At 41.8% G+C, this 14,667-nt stretch overlaps 1 protein-coding gene across 1 annotated transcript in view; it reads left to right on the top strand.

Moving 5' to 3' along the window:
* The first annotated feature begins 9,527 nt into the window (after positions 1–9,527).
* Positions 9,528–14,667, top strand: part of URB1 (URB1 ribosome biogenesis homolog) — a 63,115-nt gene continuing 57,975 nt past the window's right edge. The window contains exons 1-3 of the mRNA XM_006216032.4: positions 9,528–10,519; positions 12,990–13,129; positions 13,854–14,005. Of these exons, the coding sequence (XP_006216094.2) occupies positions 10,378–10,519; positions 12,990–13,129; positions 13,854–14,005 (434 nt within the window). The 5' untranslated portion in view covers positions 9,528–10,377. The remainder of the gene's footprint in view (positions 10,520–12,989; positions 13,130–13,853; positions 14,006–14,667) is intronic.

The raw sequence follows: 14,667 nt of genomic DNA, 5'->3' as shown, positions 1-14,667 counted from the left end.
TGACTTCATTTTTACCACTCTAGCCCTCCCTCCCTTGCAGACACACTGGCCCTTTTGCTGTTTCCTGACCTCTCTGATTACACTGCTACCTCAGTGCCTTTGCATTTGCTGTAGCTTCTCCCTGGATGCTCTTCCCCCATGGATTGCCACAGCTCTCCTCCATCACTCGTTCAGGGATGTCTGCCAGTCCCTGTGTATGCTAGTCACCACCACCCCCACCATTTTCTCATTTCCAGAGCTCTCAGGTTGGCCTCCCTGCCATTCTATTGATCTTCCTGAACTTCCAGGGGGTGATTTGCCCCAAACAAACTTCTTTGAAAATTTAATTACCTTTGAAATGAGTGGTCTCCAATGATTTCAATAGCAACAAAGTCAGATTGCAGCGTTGATGTAATTAAAATGTTAATGGGCACCAAAAAAAGTAAATGGAAATAATAAAGACCAAAGAAAGGAAAGGAAATAATGCAAATGCACAGAACTGTCACAATTTAAACTAGCAAGCCAGGAGTACTCTGAGAGGAGACATCACATGAGGAGAAGATGGCAGCGTGGTGGCCGTGGCACTCGGCTGCTGAGACCCCTAAATCCAAATGGCTCCTGGGCAGGTGAAGAAATGCTGCTCCTACCTGAGGGAGGAACTGCAAAGTCTTGTTGCCAAGAGCCCTGAACACCAGGCTGGGAGGGGTTTGTGGACATGCTTTGCAATCTATCAAACCATGCTTTTCCCATTGATCTTAGGTGCCATCTTTTTTCCCTCCTTATTCTCCTCATTAAACTTAGTTTTAAGGGATCTCAAAATTCTGTCCCAGATTTTGGGTCAAGTTGTTTCTATTAAAAAGTGCTAACTCACAGACATAGAAAACAAACTATGGTTACCACAGGGAATAGGGTTGGGTGGGATGGATAAATTAGGGGTTTGGGATTTAAAGATACACACTACTATATATAAAACAGATAAACAGCAAGGCTCTACTGTATAACACAGGGAACTATATCCAATATCTTGTAATAACCTATAATGGAAAAGAATCTGAAAAAGTATATATGAATATGTATAACTGAATCACTTTGCTGTACACCTGAAACTAACACAACATTGTAAATCAACTCTACTTCAATCAAAAAAAAGCAGCAACTGTTGGCAAGAATGTGGAGCAACTGGAACTCTTATACACTGCTGGTGGGGGTGTGCAATGGTACAATCATTTTGGAAAAGTTTGACAGTTTCTTAAAAAGGTAAAAATACACTTACCATGTAACCCAATATTTCCATTTTTGAATATTTATCTAATAGAAATAAAAACATATATCCACACAATAAAAAAGTGCTGATTTTAGAAACTAAAACTTAAAACTGCCACCCCACCACACACACAAATGGCTCACAAAACATTTCTTTCCTTCTGAAGGTTTTCATGATACAGTGTTATTATTAACCAGTCTTTTACTATTAAACCTAAATGGCCAATTGAGACAAACAGTTCTGAGATCATTCTTTCACCACTGATTAACATGATCTTGACATTTTTCAATGAGAGGTGGCAGGTAGTGGGGATAATATTAATTTAGCCTCCCAAGCTTTCTGGGCAGACCTTGCCAGCTGCAGCAGCCTCCTTGGCCACTGCTTTGATGATACCCACAGCAACTGTCACAAACAGCAAAATGACCCAGAGGAGGATCATCAGAGAAGCTCTCGACACACATGGGCTTATAGGAACTATATCAACCATGGCAGCATCATCAGATTTCAAGGACTTGGGGTCACCTTCTAGCTTCTTCCCAGAACAGCAATCAATGTCCTTCAGCTTAGCAAATTTGCAAGCAATGTGAGCTGAGTGACCATCTCACACAGGTGTGTAGCCAGTGCTGATTTGGCCTGGAGAGTTCAGAATAGTCAGGAAGTCAGCTGCTTCCACTGGTGGGTCATTTTTGCCATCACCAGCCATGTTGCCGTGGTGAACATCTTTGACAGACACCTTCTTAACATTGAAGCCCACGTAGTTCCAAGGAAGAGCTTTACTTGAAGCTTCATGGAGCATTTCAACAAACTTGACTTCAATGTAATGTTGACTGGAACCAAGGTGACCACCATGCTGGGTTTGAGAATACCAGTCCCCATGGGGACAGTACCAATTCCATCAATGTTGTAAATGTCCTGGAGGGACAGACAAAAGGGCTTGTCAGCTGGATGAGTTGGTGGCAGGATGCCATCCAGGGCTTCAGGCACTGTGGTTCCACTGGCATTGCCATCTTTATGAATGACTTTCCATGGCTCCAGCATGTTGTCACCATTCCAACCAGAACTGGCACAAATGCTCTTGTGTCGGGGTTATGGCCAATTTTCTTAATGTAGGTGCTGACTTCCTTAATGATTTCTTTATATCTCTTTCTAGCTGTAGGAATCCCTTTTGTTAACCTGAAAAATTAGCTGTTTCACACCCAGCGTGTAAGCCAGAAGGGCATGCTCATAGGTCTGCTTGTTCTTGGAGACACTTGCTTCAAATTCGCCAACATCATCAGCAACAAGCTGGACAGCACACTCTGGCTGAGCTGTGCCTGTGATCGTGGTTTTGACAAAGTCTCTGGGTCCTGGAGCATCAACCATGGTCACATGTGTTGGTCTTGAATTTCCACAGGGAGTTATCAACCGTGACACCTCCTATCAGTGGTGATACTGCACTCACGTTCATCTTTCAGTTCATCCATTTTTTCATGCTTCTATGGTACATTGGTTAAAAATAAGAAACCAGCTTTTGTACATTGCTATTAACTAAACTCCAGACTTTATTTGTATTTCATCAACTTTCTCCCTAGTGTTCTTTTCCCATCCCAGGATCCAGTCCAGGGTATCACAGTGCATTTTGTTGTCATGTCTCCCCAGTCTCTTCTGATCTTTGACAGTTTCCCAGTTTTTCCTTGTTTCTTTTTTCATGATCTTGACAGTTTTTTAAAGTAGCAGTGATATATTTTTTAGACTGTCCCTCAGTTTAGATCTGCCTGATGTCTTTCACATGGCTGGGGTTATGGATTTGGGGAAGGATGCTACCAACGTGAATGCTATAAACTTTCTCATCACATCACATCAAGGGTCCATGGTAGCAACACAATTTGTCACTGATGATGTTAACTGTGATCCCTTGGTTAAGGCAGTGTTGCCATGTTTCTCTACTATAAAGTTACCATTTTTCTTTTTCCATGCTTGAATCTTTGGAAGTTGGTCACTAAGCCTACACTAGAGGAGGGAGGAGGAACTGTTGTGAACTAAGCTCCATTTCTTGGAGCAGGGAGTATCTACATATTACTTGGATTATTTGTATAGGAAAAATTTGTAAGGAATCTTACTTTGTAAGGAAGATCTTCTCCCCCATTTAATATTTTTTGTAACAGCACAGAATTTGTATATATATTTTATACCTGAAATTATAATCCAATTATTTGGATTTTTTGTCACTCAGATTGCTAATTATCATGTCACACAAATTGTTCCATTGGGAACTACTTCAGGTTGGTTCCTATGTCCCTTTGACATACCACCCCCCCCCCTTTTTTTTAAAGGGTTCTTGTTTTCTAGTACTACAAGAGACTCCAGGCTCATTTTATATGTGCCCAGTCACAGCCTTATATTTAGCCATTTCTCCAAGGAGCACTGGTCCCTTTTATTTGATAATGGTATTAGAACTCAAGATCTGGGCACTGGGTGTGCTCATTGTTAACTGGGGTGTCGCTGCTTCTAGACCCTGTCAATGAACAGAGCTAGGAAATGTATGCATGTGTATAAACTCAGGTAGAATACGTATCTATACTTATTTCTGTATCCATCTACTTCTGTTAAGCTAAACATAAGATCATAATGTCTCCAACTCTTATCCAGTCCCACAAGTTTCATTCTGGACTTACCTTCTTGCTTATAAGTAACTTATCTTGTCAACAATGAAAAAGCTAGTGGCACCCCCATCATCCTCCATTCGTTTACTTATTCGTTCAATTTCAGGATACATGAAAGTAATTTCAGAATTGTTAACTTATATCTCCATGACATAGGTCTGTTTTTGAGTCTGTATTCTGTTCTTCTGGGCTATTTGTCTATTCTTTTGCATTCTTATTTGCCATTCTAATTTGAGTATTATAACTTTCTGACTTAGCCACTCATAGTCCTTTATTTTTCCATACAAATTTATCATGATTTTTTGAGTTTCTTAATTTTCACTGAAATGGCGTAGTTTTATAGTCCGAACTTCTTTTACAATTTTTTCCTTAAAGGTGCCGTGCAGTCTTTTCTAGTTCAGTTCTGAAATAATTTACAGGTTTTTTTTTTCTTTGTGAATGGTGTCTTTTTTCCTATTACATTATTAAATTAATTATTGCTAGTGTAGAGGTAATGGTACTGATTTTGGTAACTTGATCTTTTATCTGACAACCTTGCTAAACTCTTATTAAGTTCGTATTTCTGGTGAATTTTCTAAGTATCTCTTATAATTCTCTCATATCTTATTTCTTTGTCTTACCTTATCTCATTAGCCAGGACCTCTAGTAATAGATAGAAGCGTAAATAGTGTACATCCATCTCTACCTTACTATTGTACCAAACATAATTCAAATGCATCTGAAATCTTTCCATTATGCATAATAGTTGCTGCAGGTTTTTGGTACATATAGTCTTTATTAAAGAATGAAAGTGCCTTCTATTCCTAGTTTTGTGTGAATTTAAAAAATCCTAAATAGGTATTTTTTCAAATGCCTTTTCCCATCTATTGAGATAATTGATTTTCTCCTTTAATCCATTAATATAAAAATGATATTAAAGCATCCTTGTATTTCTTGTTTTTTCTTAAGTGCAGTATTGGATTAGGTGAGCTAATACTTTATTTGCACTCATCTATGTCTGTAGCGAAATAAGCCCATCATTTTCTTACTGTGTATTATCCACAGTTAGTTTTGTTTCTGAGGTTTTATTAGTCTCATAAAAGAAGTTGGGATGCTTTCTTTCTTTTTTGTTTTATAAAGCAAACCGAATAAAATAGGAAGTATCTGTTTCTTAAAAGATTGCAAGAACTTACCTGAAAAATCATCTGCACCTCAGGGTAAAGTTTGATTATCATATTGTTTTAAGAATTATTGGTCAGTTAAAATTTCCTACTTTTTTTTTTTTTAGTCAACCTTGGGATTTTTGCCTTTTTCCAGAAATGCATTCATTTCTTTTAGCTTTGAAAGTTTTGTGAATTGTTGTTTCTAATATTGTTTATTATTTAAAAATCTAAGTTTGTGTGATCTCTCCCTTTACTCCTGTATTTTGCTGTTTTGCAGCTTTTCTTTTTCCTTCCTCATTAATCTTGCAACAGGTTTCATGATTTAATCTGAAAACAAAAAACAGTCAGCTTTTGCTCTGTGCATACTCTTTAGTGTTTTTTTATTTTCTTTGTAATTGATTTCTCTCCTCACCTTTGCTTGTTTTTACTTCTTATTTTTTGGTTGGTTCTATTGTACTTTTTCCAGTTTTTTGATTTGAATATATATTAGTTCATTTGTTATCAACTTTTCTTCATTAATGTACTTAAAACTATACATTTTCCTCTAAGACTTGTGTCTCACAGGTTAAACAACATAAAGTGTTCATTTTATTGTATTTCAAGTCTTTCATAATTTCCCTAATGTTTTCTGAGGATTACTTAGAAGATTTTTTTTCCCCTTTCCAAGGCTTATGGGATTTTTAAAAGCCTATCTTCTTATTATCAAGGTCAAATTTTATTGCCTGATGGTCAGAGAACATGTTGATTTTTTTAGACTTTACTGGGGCCTCCTTTGTGGCCTAGAAGGTAGTCAGTTTTTATGATTGCTCCATGTGATTTTAAAAGAACATACATTTTGCTTGTGGGTGTAAAACTTTCATACCATCTATTAATTTGAGTGCATTATTATCCACATTTTTTATATTTTCTCTTATTTCTGTCCAACGATTAAGATGTTAGACCAGTTTTCACAAAAGCTTTGAAATTTATCATTGATATTTTAATTTCTAAATTGGGTATGGATTTTGCTACATCCTCCTGTTCAAAGAATAGGGCCATCAACTCAATAACCTAGTTTTTTTTAATTGACTAAAAAAATTTTAGGGGAGGAGGAGGTAATTAGACTTATTTATTTTTTAATTTATTTTTTAATGGAGGTACTGGGGATTGAACCCAGGTTCCCGTGCATACTAAGCACACACTGTACCACTGAGCTATACCCTCCCCCTTAATAACCTAGTATTTTTGAGTAGTCTGATATGAGATCCTGGTCATCAACATAATACATATTTGTTGAGGATATGGCTCTTGTGGGAATTGTCCCAGCAGGATCAGTGTATAATTTCCTGAATGGATTTGAAAGTATATTTTTAAACATGGAGGCATGCCCCCAATTATAAAATGTAACCTATGGGATAATGGCTGGAATTCAGAGGCAGCTTCATGCACAATGTTCAGAAGCTCTTCTTCTCCTGGTCCATGACCTGCCTGTCTGTAACCCTACTCCCCAGCGCCTATTCAATGCCATTCAATGCCGTAGTGACTAAAACGCAACTACTAAACATTCACTTGCAGAGTTGTGATCTCCAAATGTCCTCTTTTAAAGTGTGAAAATATTCATGGACTGGCTGTAAATTGGTATTATTCTTCAACACTTGGTGGTAAATTTACCAAATTTCTCTGTTTTCTGATGGCTAGCTAAAAACACTTTTGTAAGGAAACAGGTTAATGGGAAAGGGTGGGCAAGAAGGGAGACAGCATGGGGAGGGAGGCAGCAAAAGGCATTTTCCAGGGAGATGACTCCCAGGAAAGCTGCAACTGTTGGGGTTTTGGGAAGATGGGGGCAGCAAGAAGGTATATGTATGTGGGGAGGTGGATGAGCAGACAGTGGACCTGGGGATACTTATGAAGTCAAACATCATCTGTGCCATGATTTTTATCAGCTGGCCTCACACATATGGCTAGCTTCTTCTCTACTAGACAAGAGGCACATTTTCTACTCTTCTTCTGTGTTGCCTCAGAGAAATAAAAAAGGCAAATTTGATGTTTCTGTTTTCTTCTCTGCTTTACTATCATTTCAATAAGAATCTCACAACAACCTAACCTGGATCATACTAATGTGATATATCTATTGCTCAAATAATTCATTTGATAGTTATTATATGGCCTTGTAGCATCTCATATCTTCTTGGGTTCTTGGTTAAGTTCTTTATTGTGATTGAGCTTAACAGGTGTGTCCTAGTCTCAGTGATACTGTAAGTCTCTTGAGGGTAAGTCCACTGGGTAACATTTTTTTGAATCTGTGATGGCTGGTTGTATAATGCAATGCACATAGAAAAATATTGCTGTAGGTTTATTTATCTTTTCTAGCCTATGGACACTGTGTCCTTCACTAGAGTTCATAGTGACTGCCTTTGAAGGAATACTTCAGTCTTACTGATAAACAAGCAGATAACATTCTTGATCTCAGATAAAAGTCGTACTAAGACATTCATCACCAGAGATTAAAACTTGTCTCAGAACAGAGAAAGAAATTCCGTATCTCTCCTCTTTATAGTGTAACTGCATTAATTAGCTTTTAACTAGATGAAATAATACAGGGTAACCTGTCAGGACAACTTCATCTTGTGTACAGTAATGCATACTTCTCACATCCTGAGAGTCCATGATAAACATGCTCTAATATGAACTTGACATGATTGAGCCTCTCTTTTTCACTCCTTTCCAGAAGCTGAATTTAACCTTGTTAGATTGAAATGGGAATAAATAAACACACTTACTTAAAGGTGAGTGAGAAGTATGGCCACTGGAGATGAACTGGTTGGCTATTAAAGGCCAGACTCTTGCCTTGGTTAATTCACCACAGTTCAGGGGCCAGTTCACAAGGTTGTAGACTCGAAAACTTGCATTCTGAGGCTTTTTGACAGCATTCCTGGTCAACCTGCGTTTTAGGATGGATTAACATTAACCAAGCTCAAGACCCAGGTCTCTGTATCCAATTATATCAACATTTATTTATTTAACACGTATTTATTGAGCCCTATAAGGTGACAAGCCCTGTTCTAGGCACTGAGAATGGAGCACTGAACTTTGTTTTGTGCCATTATAGAGTGCACATTTTAATGAAGGAGTCTGACAAACAAATGAATATCTAATATCACCAGTAGGTGATAAAGGCAATAAAGGAAAATAGAGGAGGGGAAGAAGATAGTGAGAGATGGACAGGAAGAGCCCACATGAAATGAGAATATGAGCCATGTGAGGTCTGGGCAGTTTCAGAGGGAGGGAACAGCAAGTGCAAAGGCCCTGAAGTGGATACCAGCTTAGAATGTCCCAGGAACAGTAATGCCTACCTTCAGTAGACCAGAATGTTTTGGGGGCAAATAAAGTCGTTTCTCTCCATGCAAGTCTTTTACCTAGAAAGCCATGTCACTATCCAGAGGCTAACTGGTGAGCGTGGTATCTGAACAAGTGGGGTTAAAGACCCAGTATCAAGGATTCCCTGCATTGAGCTGACTTAGTCTGAAGCATCTATCTGTACTTCTGCTTCACACCTCATCTCCTATGTCTCTGGCTAAAGATAGGATAGGCACTGGCAACTTCTGTTCCTTTGTTTTTAAATCAGGCTTAAGATACACTGATGAGTGGCTCCACCACTTATCAGCTGAGTAATACTGGCAAGTTCTCCCACTCTCTCTGTCTTTGCAAAGAGACATGATAATTTGCCCATGGACACACAGGCAGAAACTGTATAGAGTTTTTGACTGTTTCCTACCTCTCCCTGCAGTCTCTCAGGTCAGGTCCACTCTGGTTGAAAACAAAGTTGGTGGTCGCAATTAACCACAGAAAAGAAAAGAATCTGAGTGAACAATTAGAATTCAATCTGTCTTTACTAACAAGAGTATTGCCCTTTACAGCCTGAATTTTGAGCATACCCTTGTCTCTTAATACTGCTCCATCAGCTCACATCTGCTCAGGATGCTCCCTCTGACCTGCCCACAACTAGTCTTTTCCACAGGCATAACAGGCTTGCCAGATCAGAGGCTCAGGGTCAACACCATGGGCTTTTCCTATTAGAGGCTCTAAATTACCAACAGGCCATAAAAGGTCATGTCCTCACATGCTCACCACAGATCTCCTAACAGAACACAGAGCAGTATTTCCTCAGACTAGAAGACCAGCTGACAGGAATTCCAGGAGTCACTAAATTACTCATCTAATGATCTGATTCATGATTTATTTGACACATAACCAAGTATTCATGAAATTGTATTTAAAAATGCACCAGCCTATTTTCACTTATTTATTTATACCTCTATTTTATTTCAGAACACTTAATGCGGCTCTCAAGTCAACAACTTAAAAAAACACAGTTTTTTTTTTCCTTTCAAAGCAGTATTTCATACATTGCATCATTTTCCCCTCTCAGAACAGCTGGCTTTGCTGTCTCAATTTTAATGACGGGCACTTAGATGTGGAGGCCTCTGAGCTGTCCACGAGGAGTTTTCACAGACGTTACTTCACTCGATCACCTTCTCCCACCCTGCACGGCCGAAAGGGCACTCGTCCACCCTTGAGTCTGGGGAACTGGAGGTCAGTCGGGGGCCACATCCCATCAGACAAGCCGGTCTGGGTCAGGATATGAAATAAGCTAGGGGTCACGGTTAGGGACACCCTCTGGAGCAAGGACCTCCCAGCAGAAGCCCCCCTGGCATCTAGCCAGGGTCATCCACCCTCCCGGCAGATCCGCAGGACCACTAATAGGCAAAGCATCGAATCCCGCTGCAAGTCAATCAAGTTCAAGAGGCACCATTATGACGCCCTCAGGTCAAGAACTGATCTGACCGCGCATCTACCAAGCATCTGGGCTCGTGCCCTCTGGGAGTGGCGGTTCTGGGGGTTCTTCCTGCCAAGAACCCTCGAGGCCCGATGGGCCTCTCCCAGCTGAAAACAGAGCTGACAGCCACGGTAGCAGCAAACCGGCTCACTGAACAGCCCCGAGCTGACTCACATTTGGGACTCGATAAATACTTGTTGTGTGCATGAGCAGTACACTTATTTACTTTCTTGAAATTGCAATAAAGAGGTAAGTGTCGGTCGCCTCCGGCCGCGAGCGAGCCACCTGCGACCGCAGCATCAAGGTGGAACCCCGGACTCCGAGTTCCCGCATCTTCACTACCTGCTTCGTACGGACCGCCCTTCCCATAGGCCCCGCCCCTTCCGCCGACCTCCCTCACGAGTCCCCGCCTCTTCCGCCGGCCCCGCCCCTTTCAGCCCACGTGTGGGCCCGAGACGTGCGTACGCTGCCTGTGCGTGTCCTCCAGCCAAGTCCCCAGTGTGTGGATCTCGGCGCGCCCCCGCCCTCTCGGCCATGGGGGTCCCGAAGAGGAAGGCCCCAGGCGGCCAGGACGGCGCGACTCCCCGCGCGGGCGCGGCCAAGCGGGCCCGCACCGAAGAGCTTACTGGCGTGCGCTTCAAGGCTCAGCTGAGGGACCCGCAGGGCGCGGGGGCAGGTGAGTGCGGGGGCCCGGGGCGGCGAACGCTTGCGGGCGAGGCGGCCTCTCGGCCTCTATCTGAATGGCTTCCGTGTGCAGACACAGCCGCTTCTTTCTGCAGCTTTTCTTACTGAGCGTCAGAGCCTAGCCTCCCGATTTGCTGTCGGGAAACCGAGGCCCGGGTGCTTGGGAGTCCAGGGCCCCGACTTGCTGGATTGTGACAGCTCCGTGCGAACACACACCTCCTTTGCCGGCTCAGCAACCCTCAGCAAGCTCTAAAACCTCTTTATTGCAATTTCAAGAGAATAAATAAGGGTACTACACATGCACACAACAAATATTTATCGAGTCCCAACTGTGAGTCAGCTCGGGGCTGCTGAGTGAGCCGGTTTGCTGCTACCGAGGCTGTCAGCTCTGTTTTCACTAGCTTTAATCCTCCTTCCAGTAGTCACCCTGACCTGGTAACATGTAATAAGCTACCGCACGAAGCCACCACGGGACTTGTCAGTTGACCAAGATTGGACTAGTTGACTGATACGGAGCCGATTCTCTAATTTCACTTTTTGAAAAGTGTGACCATCCTTCACAACTCCTTGTAACCCATTAAAAAGTATAAAGGTTTATGAAGACAAAACACAATTGAATACACCAGTGTGTGGAAACACTAGCACTGTGTCAAAATAAAAAAAAACAATAAATGTTTATTCTCAAGGGAAAAATTAAGTTAATGGTCAGAATATCCTCAATTTCTAGGTTGTCTTCCACAGATTTTGTTTTTATTTCTGTTAATTCTTAAATTTTTAATTAATTAATTAATATTAAATGGAAGTACAGCCACAATGTGTCAATTTCTGGTGTACAACAGATTTTCTTTTTAAACATTTGATACCTGCAACTGTCTACAACTGCCAGCTAGTGCTGGGAAGATAATATCTGCATTAGCACAGAACTATACATTTCATTCATTCATTCATTCATTTGTTTATTATTTACAAGGGGCTGTTATTTGCTAGAGTAGGGATAAAATGGTGAGTAAGAATCAGATACGGGCCTGCCATTGTGAGCTTATGAATAGTCAGATGAGAAGGCAGATGTAAATCAGTAAAGTTGCACACAAACTGTTTTCAGCACAAGTCCTTTAAAAGATAGGAATAGGAATCTTTCTGGTAGAAGAAAGAGTATATTTAATTATTTGAAAGGTTCTATCCATAGGCATATTCATGGTTTTGCCCAGAGAGCTCCATTTCTTTTGGGCCCTGCATTTGAACAGGTTTCAGAAGAAAACCAGGGCTGATGGGTAGTGGGCGCAGGTGAAGGAGCTGGGAGATGAAGCGGAGCTGAAGTTAGTAGGTGAAAGTGGGAATCCCTGTAGGAGGCGCTGCTGGATTTGTGTTTGAATCTGATCTCTATCTTGGATTCTCTCTCCATTTTGTTTCGTTCTCATAACTTCTGTGGTAGGCTCACCTGACTGAAGATCGGGAAGTGGAATTGATAAGTGTTAGGGGGTTTCATTTTCATCTAGATATTTGGGAAGGTTTTTTTTTTCTGTTGTGTTTTGTTTGTCTGGCTTTATTGAGATATTATTGACATATAACATATGTAAGTTTAAGATATACAGTGTGATGACGTGATACATATAGATAGTATGAAACAATTACAATAAGGTTAGTTAACGCTGCCATCCCCTTATATAATTACCACTTTTTTTTTGTGGTGATAATGTTTAAGATCTACTCTCTTAATAACTTTCAAGTATATGATACAGTATTGTAACTGTAGTCACCACGCTGTACATTAGATCCTCAGAACTTAAACATCTTAGAGCTATATGTTTACACCCTTTGACCAACATCTCCCCATATGCACCCCTCCCCAGCCCCAGGCAACCACCACTCCACTCTCTGTTTCAATGAGTTCGGCGTTTTTAGATTCTACATGTGAGTGAGAACGTGCAGTATTTGTCTTTCCCTGTCGCACTTTTTTCACTTAATGCCCTCAAGATCCACATATGTTGTTGCAAGAAGCAAGGTTTCCTTCTTTTTTAAGACTGAATATTTTATTGTATAGATTTCTGAATATAGATATAGATATACCACATTTTCTTTGTCAGTTCTCTGATTATACCCCCTTTGTGGTAGGGGTGGGGGGCAGGTAAGCAGGGTTAGATTGATAAAGACCCAGAGGGTGCTCGGGGGTGGATCAGCATCAGCACCAGGGAGGACCCCTGGATCAAGAAGGGTTCTGCCCTGGGCCAGTTCCTTTCAAAATTGTTGCCCATGACTTAACTGGTGACAGAGAAGGAGCCGTGTCCTAACCCTCAGTCTCCCCGTCTTCACACTGCTGCTCTTTTCTCCAGCTCAGAAAGTGGCAAGTCCCATCACCTGGATGTTCCTGCCAGGAATGTCACTCTGTCACAGTAGCAGCTGGGTTTTTTTTTTTTTTAAAAGAGACTGTCTTTGTTAACATCTGATCATAACTCTTCTTTCAGCCTTGGAAGCATTTGTTTCTGCTGCCAAGAAGCTACCACGAGAAGATGTGTATGACGTCGTGGAGGGGTACATAAAGATTTCTGTTGAGTGTGCGGAGATCTTCCAGCTCCTGAGTGGGGACAAGCGCCCTGAAAGTGAAGTATGTTACTCCTTACCTGGCCTGACGGAGAGAAGAACATGCCAATGCCACTGTTGTGTTAGGTTGATGAAAAGAAATGTGATATACATTTCTAAGATGTTACCCCCTTCCTACAGAAAGTGATGCCTTGTCCCTGTGCTGTAGGAATACATTCATTTTGACATCATGACCTTTGAAAGCATTTTAGTGAAAAGTGCTAACTTATTGGTGAATAATACTGGATGGAATGATTATAGATTCTTAATCTAAACGCACTTGTTTCACTGTGGTTTGCTCTGACAAAGGGGAAAAAGGTAAAAACTGTCACACAGTTTTTATGTCAACCAATACAGACTTATATTGAGTTGACATATATATTACTGTTTTCTGGTTCCAAAGAGGTTCAGAATTTGGGACGTTTATGAACCTGTTGAAGTCTCTGGATTATTGCTGTAAGGCTGTAGACCTGCACATCCCCAAAGTAGTGAGGCCCAAACATTCATATAAATTTCTCTTTTCATTTCACTTTGTTTAATTGTCAAGCAGGCTGTTCTCTGTTGAGCTAAACTGTGGACGCAGGACTAAGCTGTCAGCTTCCTGCGTTTGGCTCAGGATCTAGGTAGGCCCAGTCCTGCCAGTGGAAGGTTTGACACCTGCGAGTGACTGCGGCTAAGACAAGAGGATGACGTATGTAGAGGAGGGAAAGAAATGAGATGACTCATCAGTCTTTCCATTCTCTTTACAGATGCTTTCAATATTTCAAGTTTTCGAGGCCATATTGTTGCGGACAGCCGGTGATCTTTCCCATTTTCATGTTGTGGGAACCAACATTGTGAAAAAGCTAATGAACAATCACATGAAGCTCATCTGTGAGTCCCTGTATGCCTCGGGTTACAAGTAAGTTGCCTGCCTTTACGTGGCAGGACTGGCCTTGGGCTTGGTCTGCGCTCAGCTCTCCACGAGCGCACTTGCCCTTTCCTCCACCTGCAGATAGAGCGGAGCCAGTTCCAAGGCCTTGACTGTGGCTCTGCCCCTCCTTCCTCTGTTGACCGGCCCGTCACTGTCACTGACTCCTCTCCTCCCACGTGTCCCTCTGCTCCCGTCTGCTGCTCTCCTCACTGTCTTGGGAACACTCCAGACCTCCTTTGTGCCGCCTGTCCTTTTGCCCCAACGGCTCTTATCCGAGATCATCTCGGGCTCCCTCCCTGTCTGCCTTCAGGGCTTTGCAGAGGTGTCATCTCAAGGAGGCCTCCTCTGACCACCCCATCCATCTACAGTTTTATGTGTGATGTGACAGTCCATGTCAGTCTGTTGACTCTGTCTCCCTCCTCTTGAGTGCAAGGTGCATGTGGGTGGGGGCCTTGACCGTCTTATAAAATGCTGTCTTCCCAGCTCCTAAACAGTGTCTAGTACGTAGTAGGTGCTCAGCAACCACAGATTCTGAGTACCTGCAGGATGGAAAGGCAGCCCAGAGCTTGCTTTTGGAGATGCCCACCATGCGGAAGTCTTCTTCTGTGCCGTATAAAGGCAGGGGTGATGGGGGTCTCCCAGCTATGTGA

This window comes from Vicugna pacos, chromosome 1, assembly GCF_048564905.1.
Source record: "Vicugna pacos chromosome 1, VicPac4, whole genome shotgun sequence".
Lineage (NCBI taxonomy): Eukaryota > Metazoa > Chordata > Mammalia > Artiodactyla > Camelidae > Vicugna > Vicugna pacos.
Note: the sequence above shows the minus strand (reverse complement) of the source record. Positions and strands in the feature narration are given on the sequence as shown.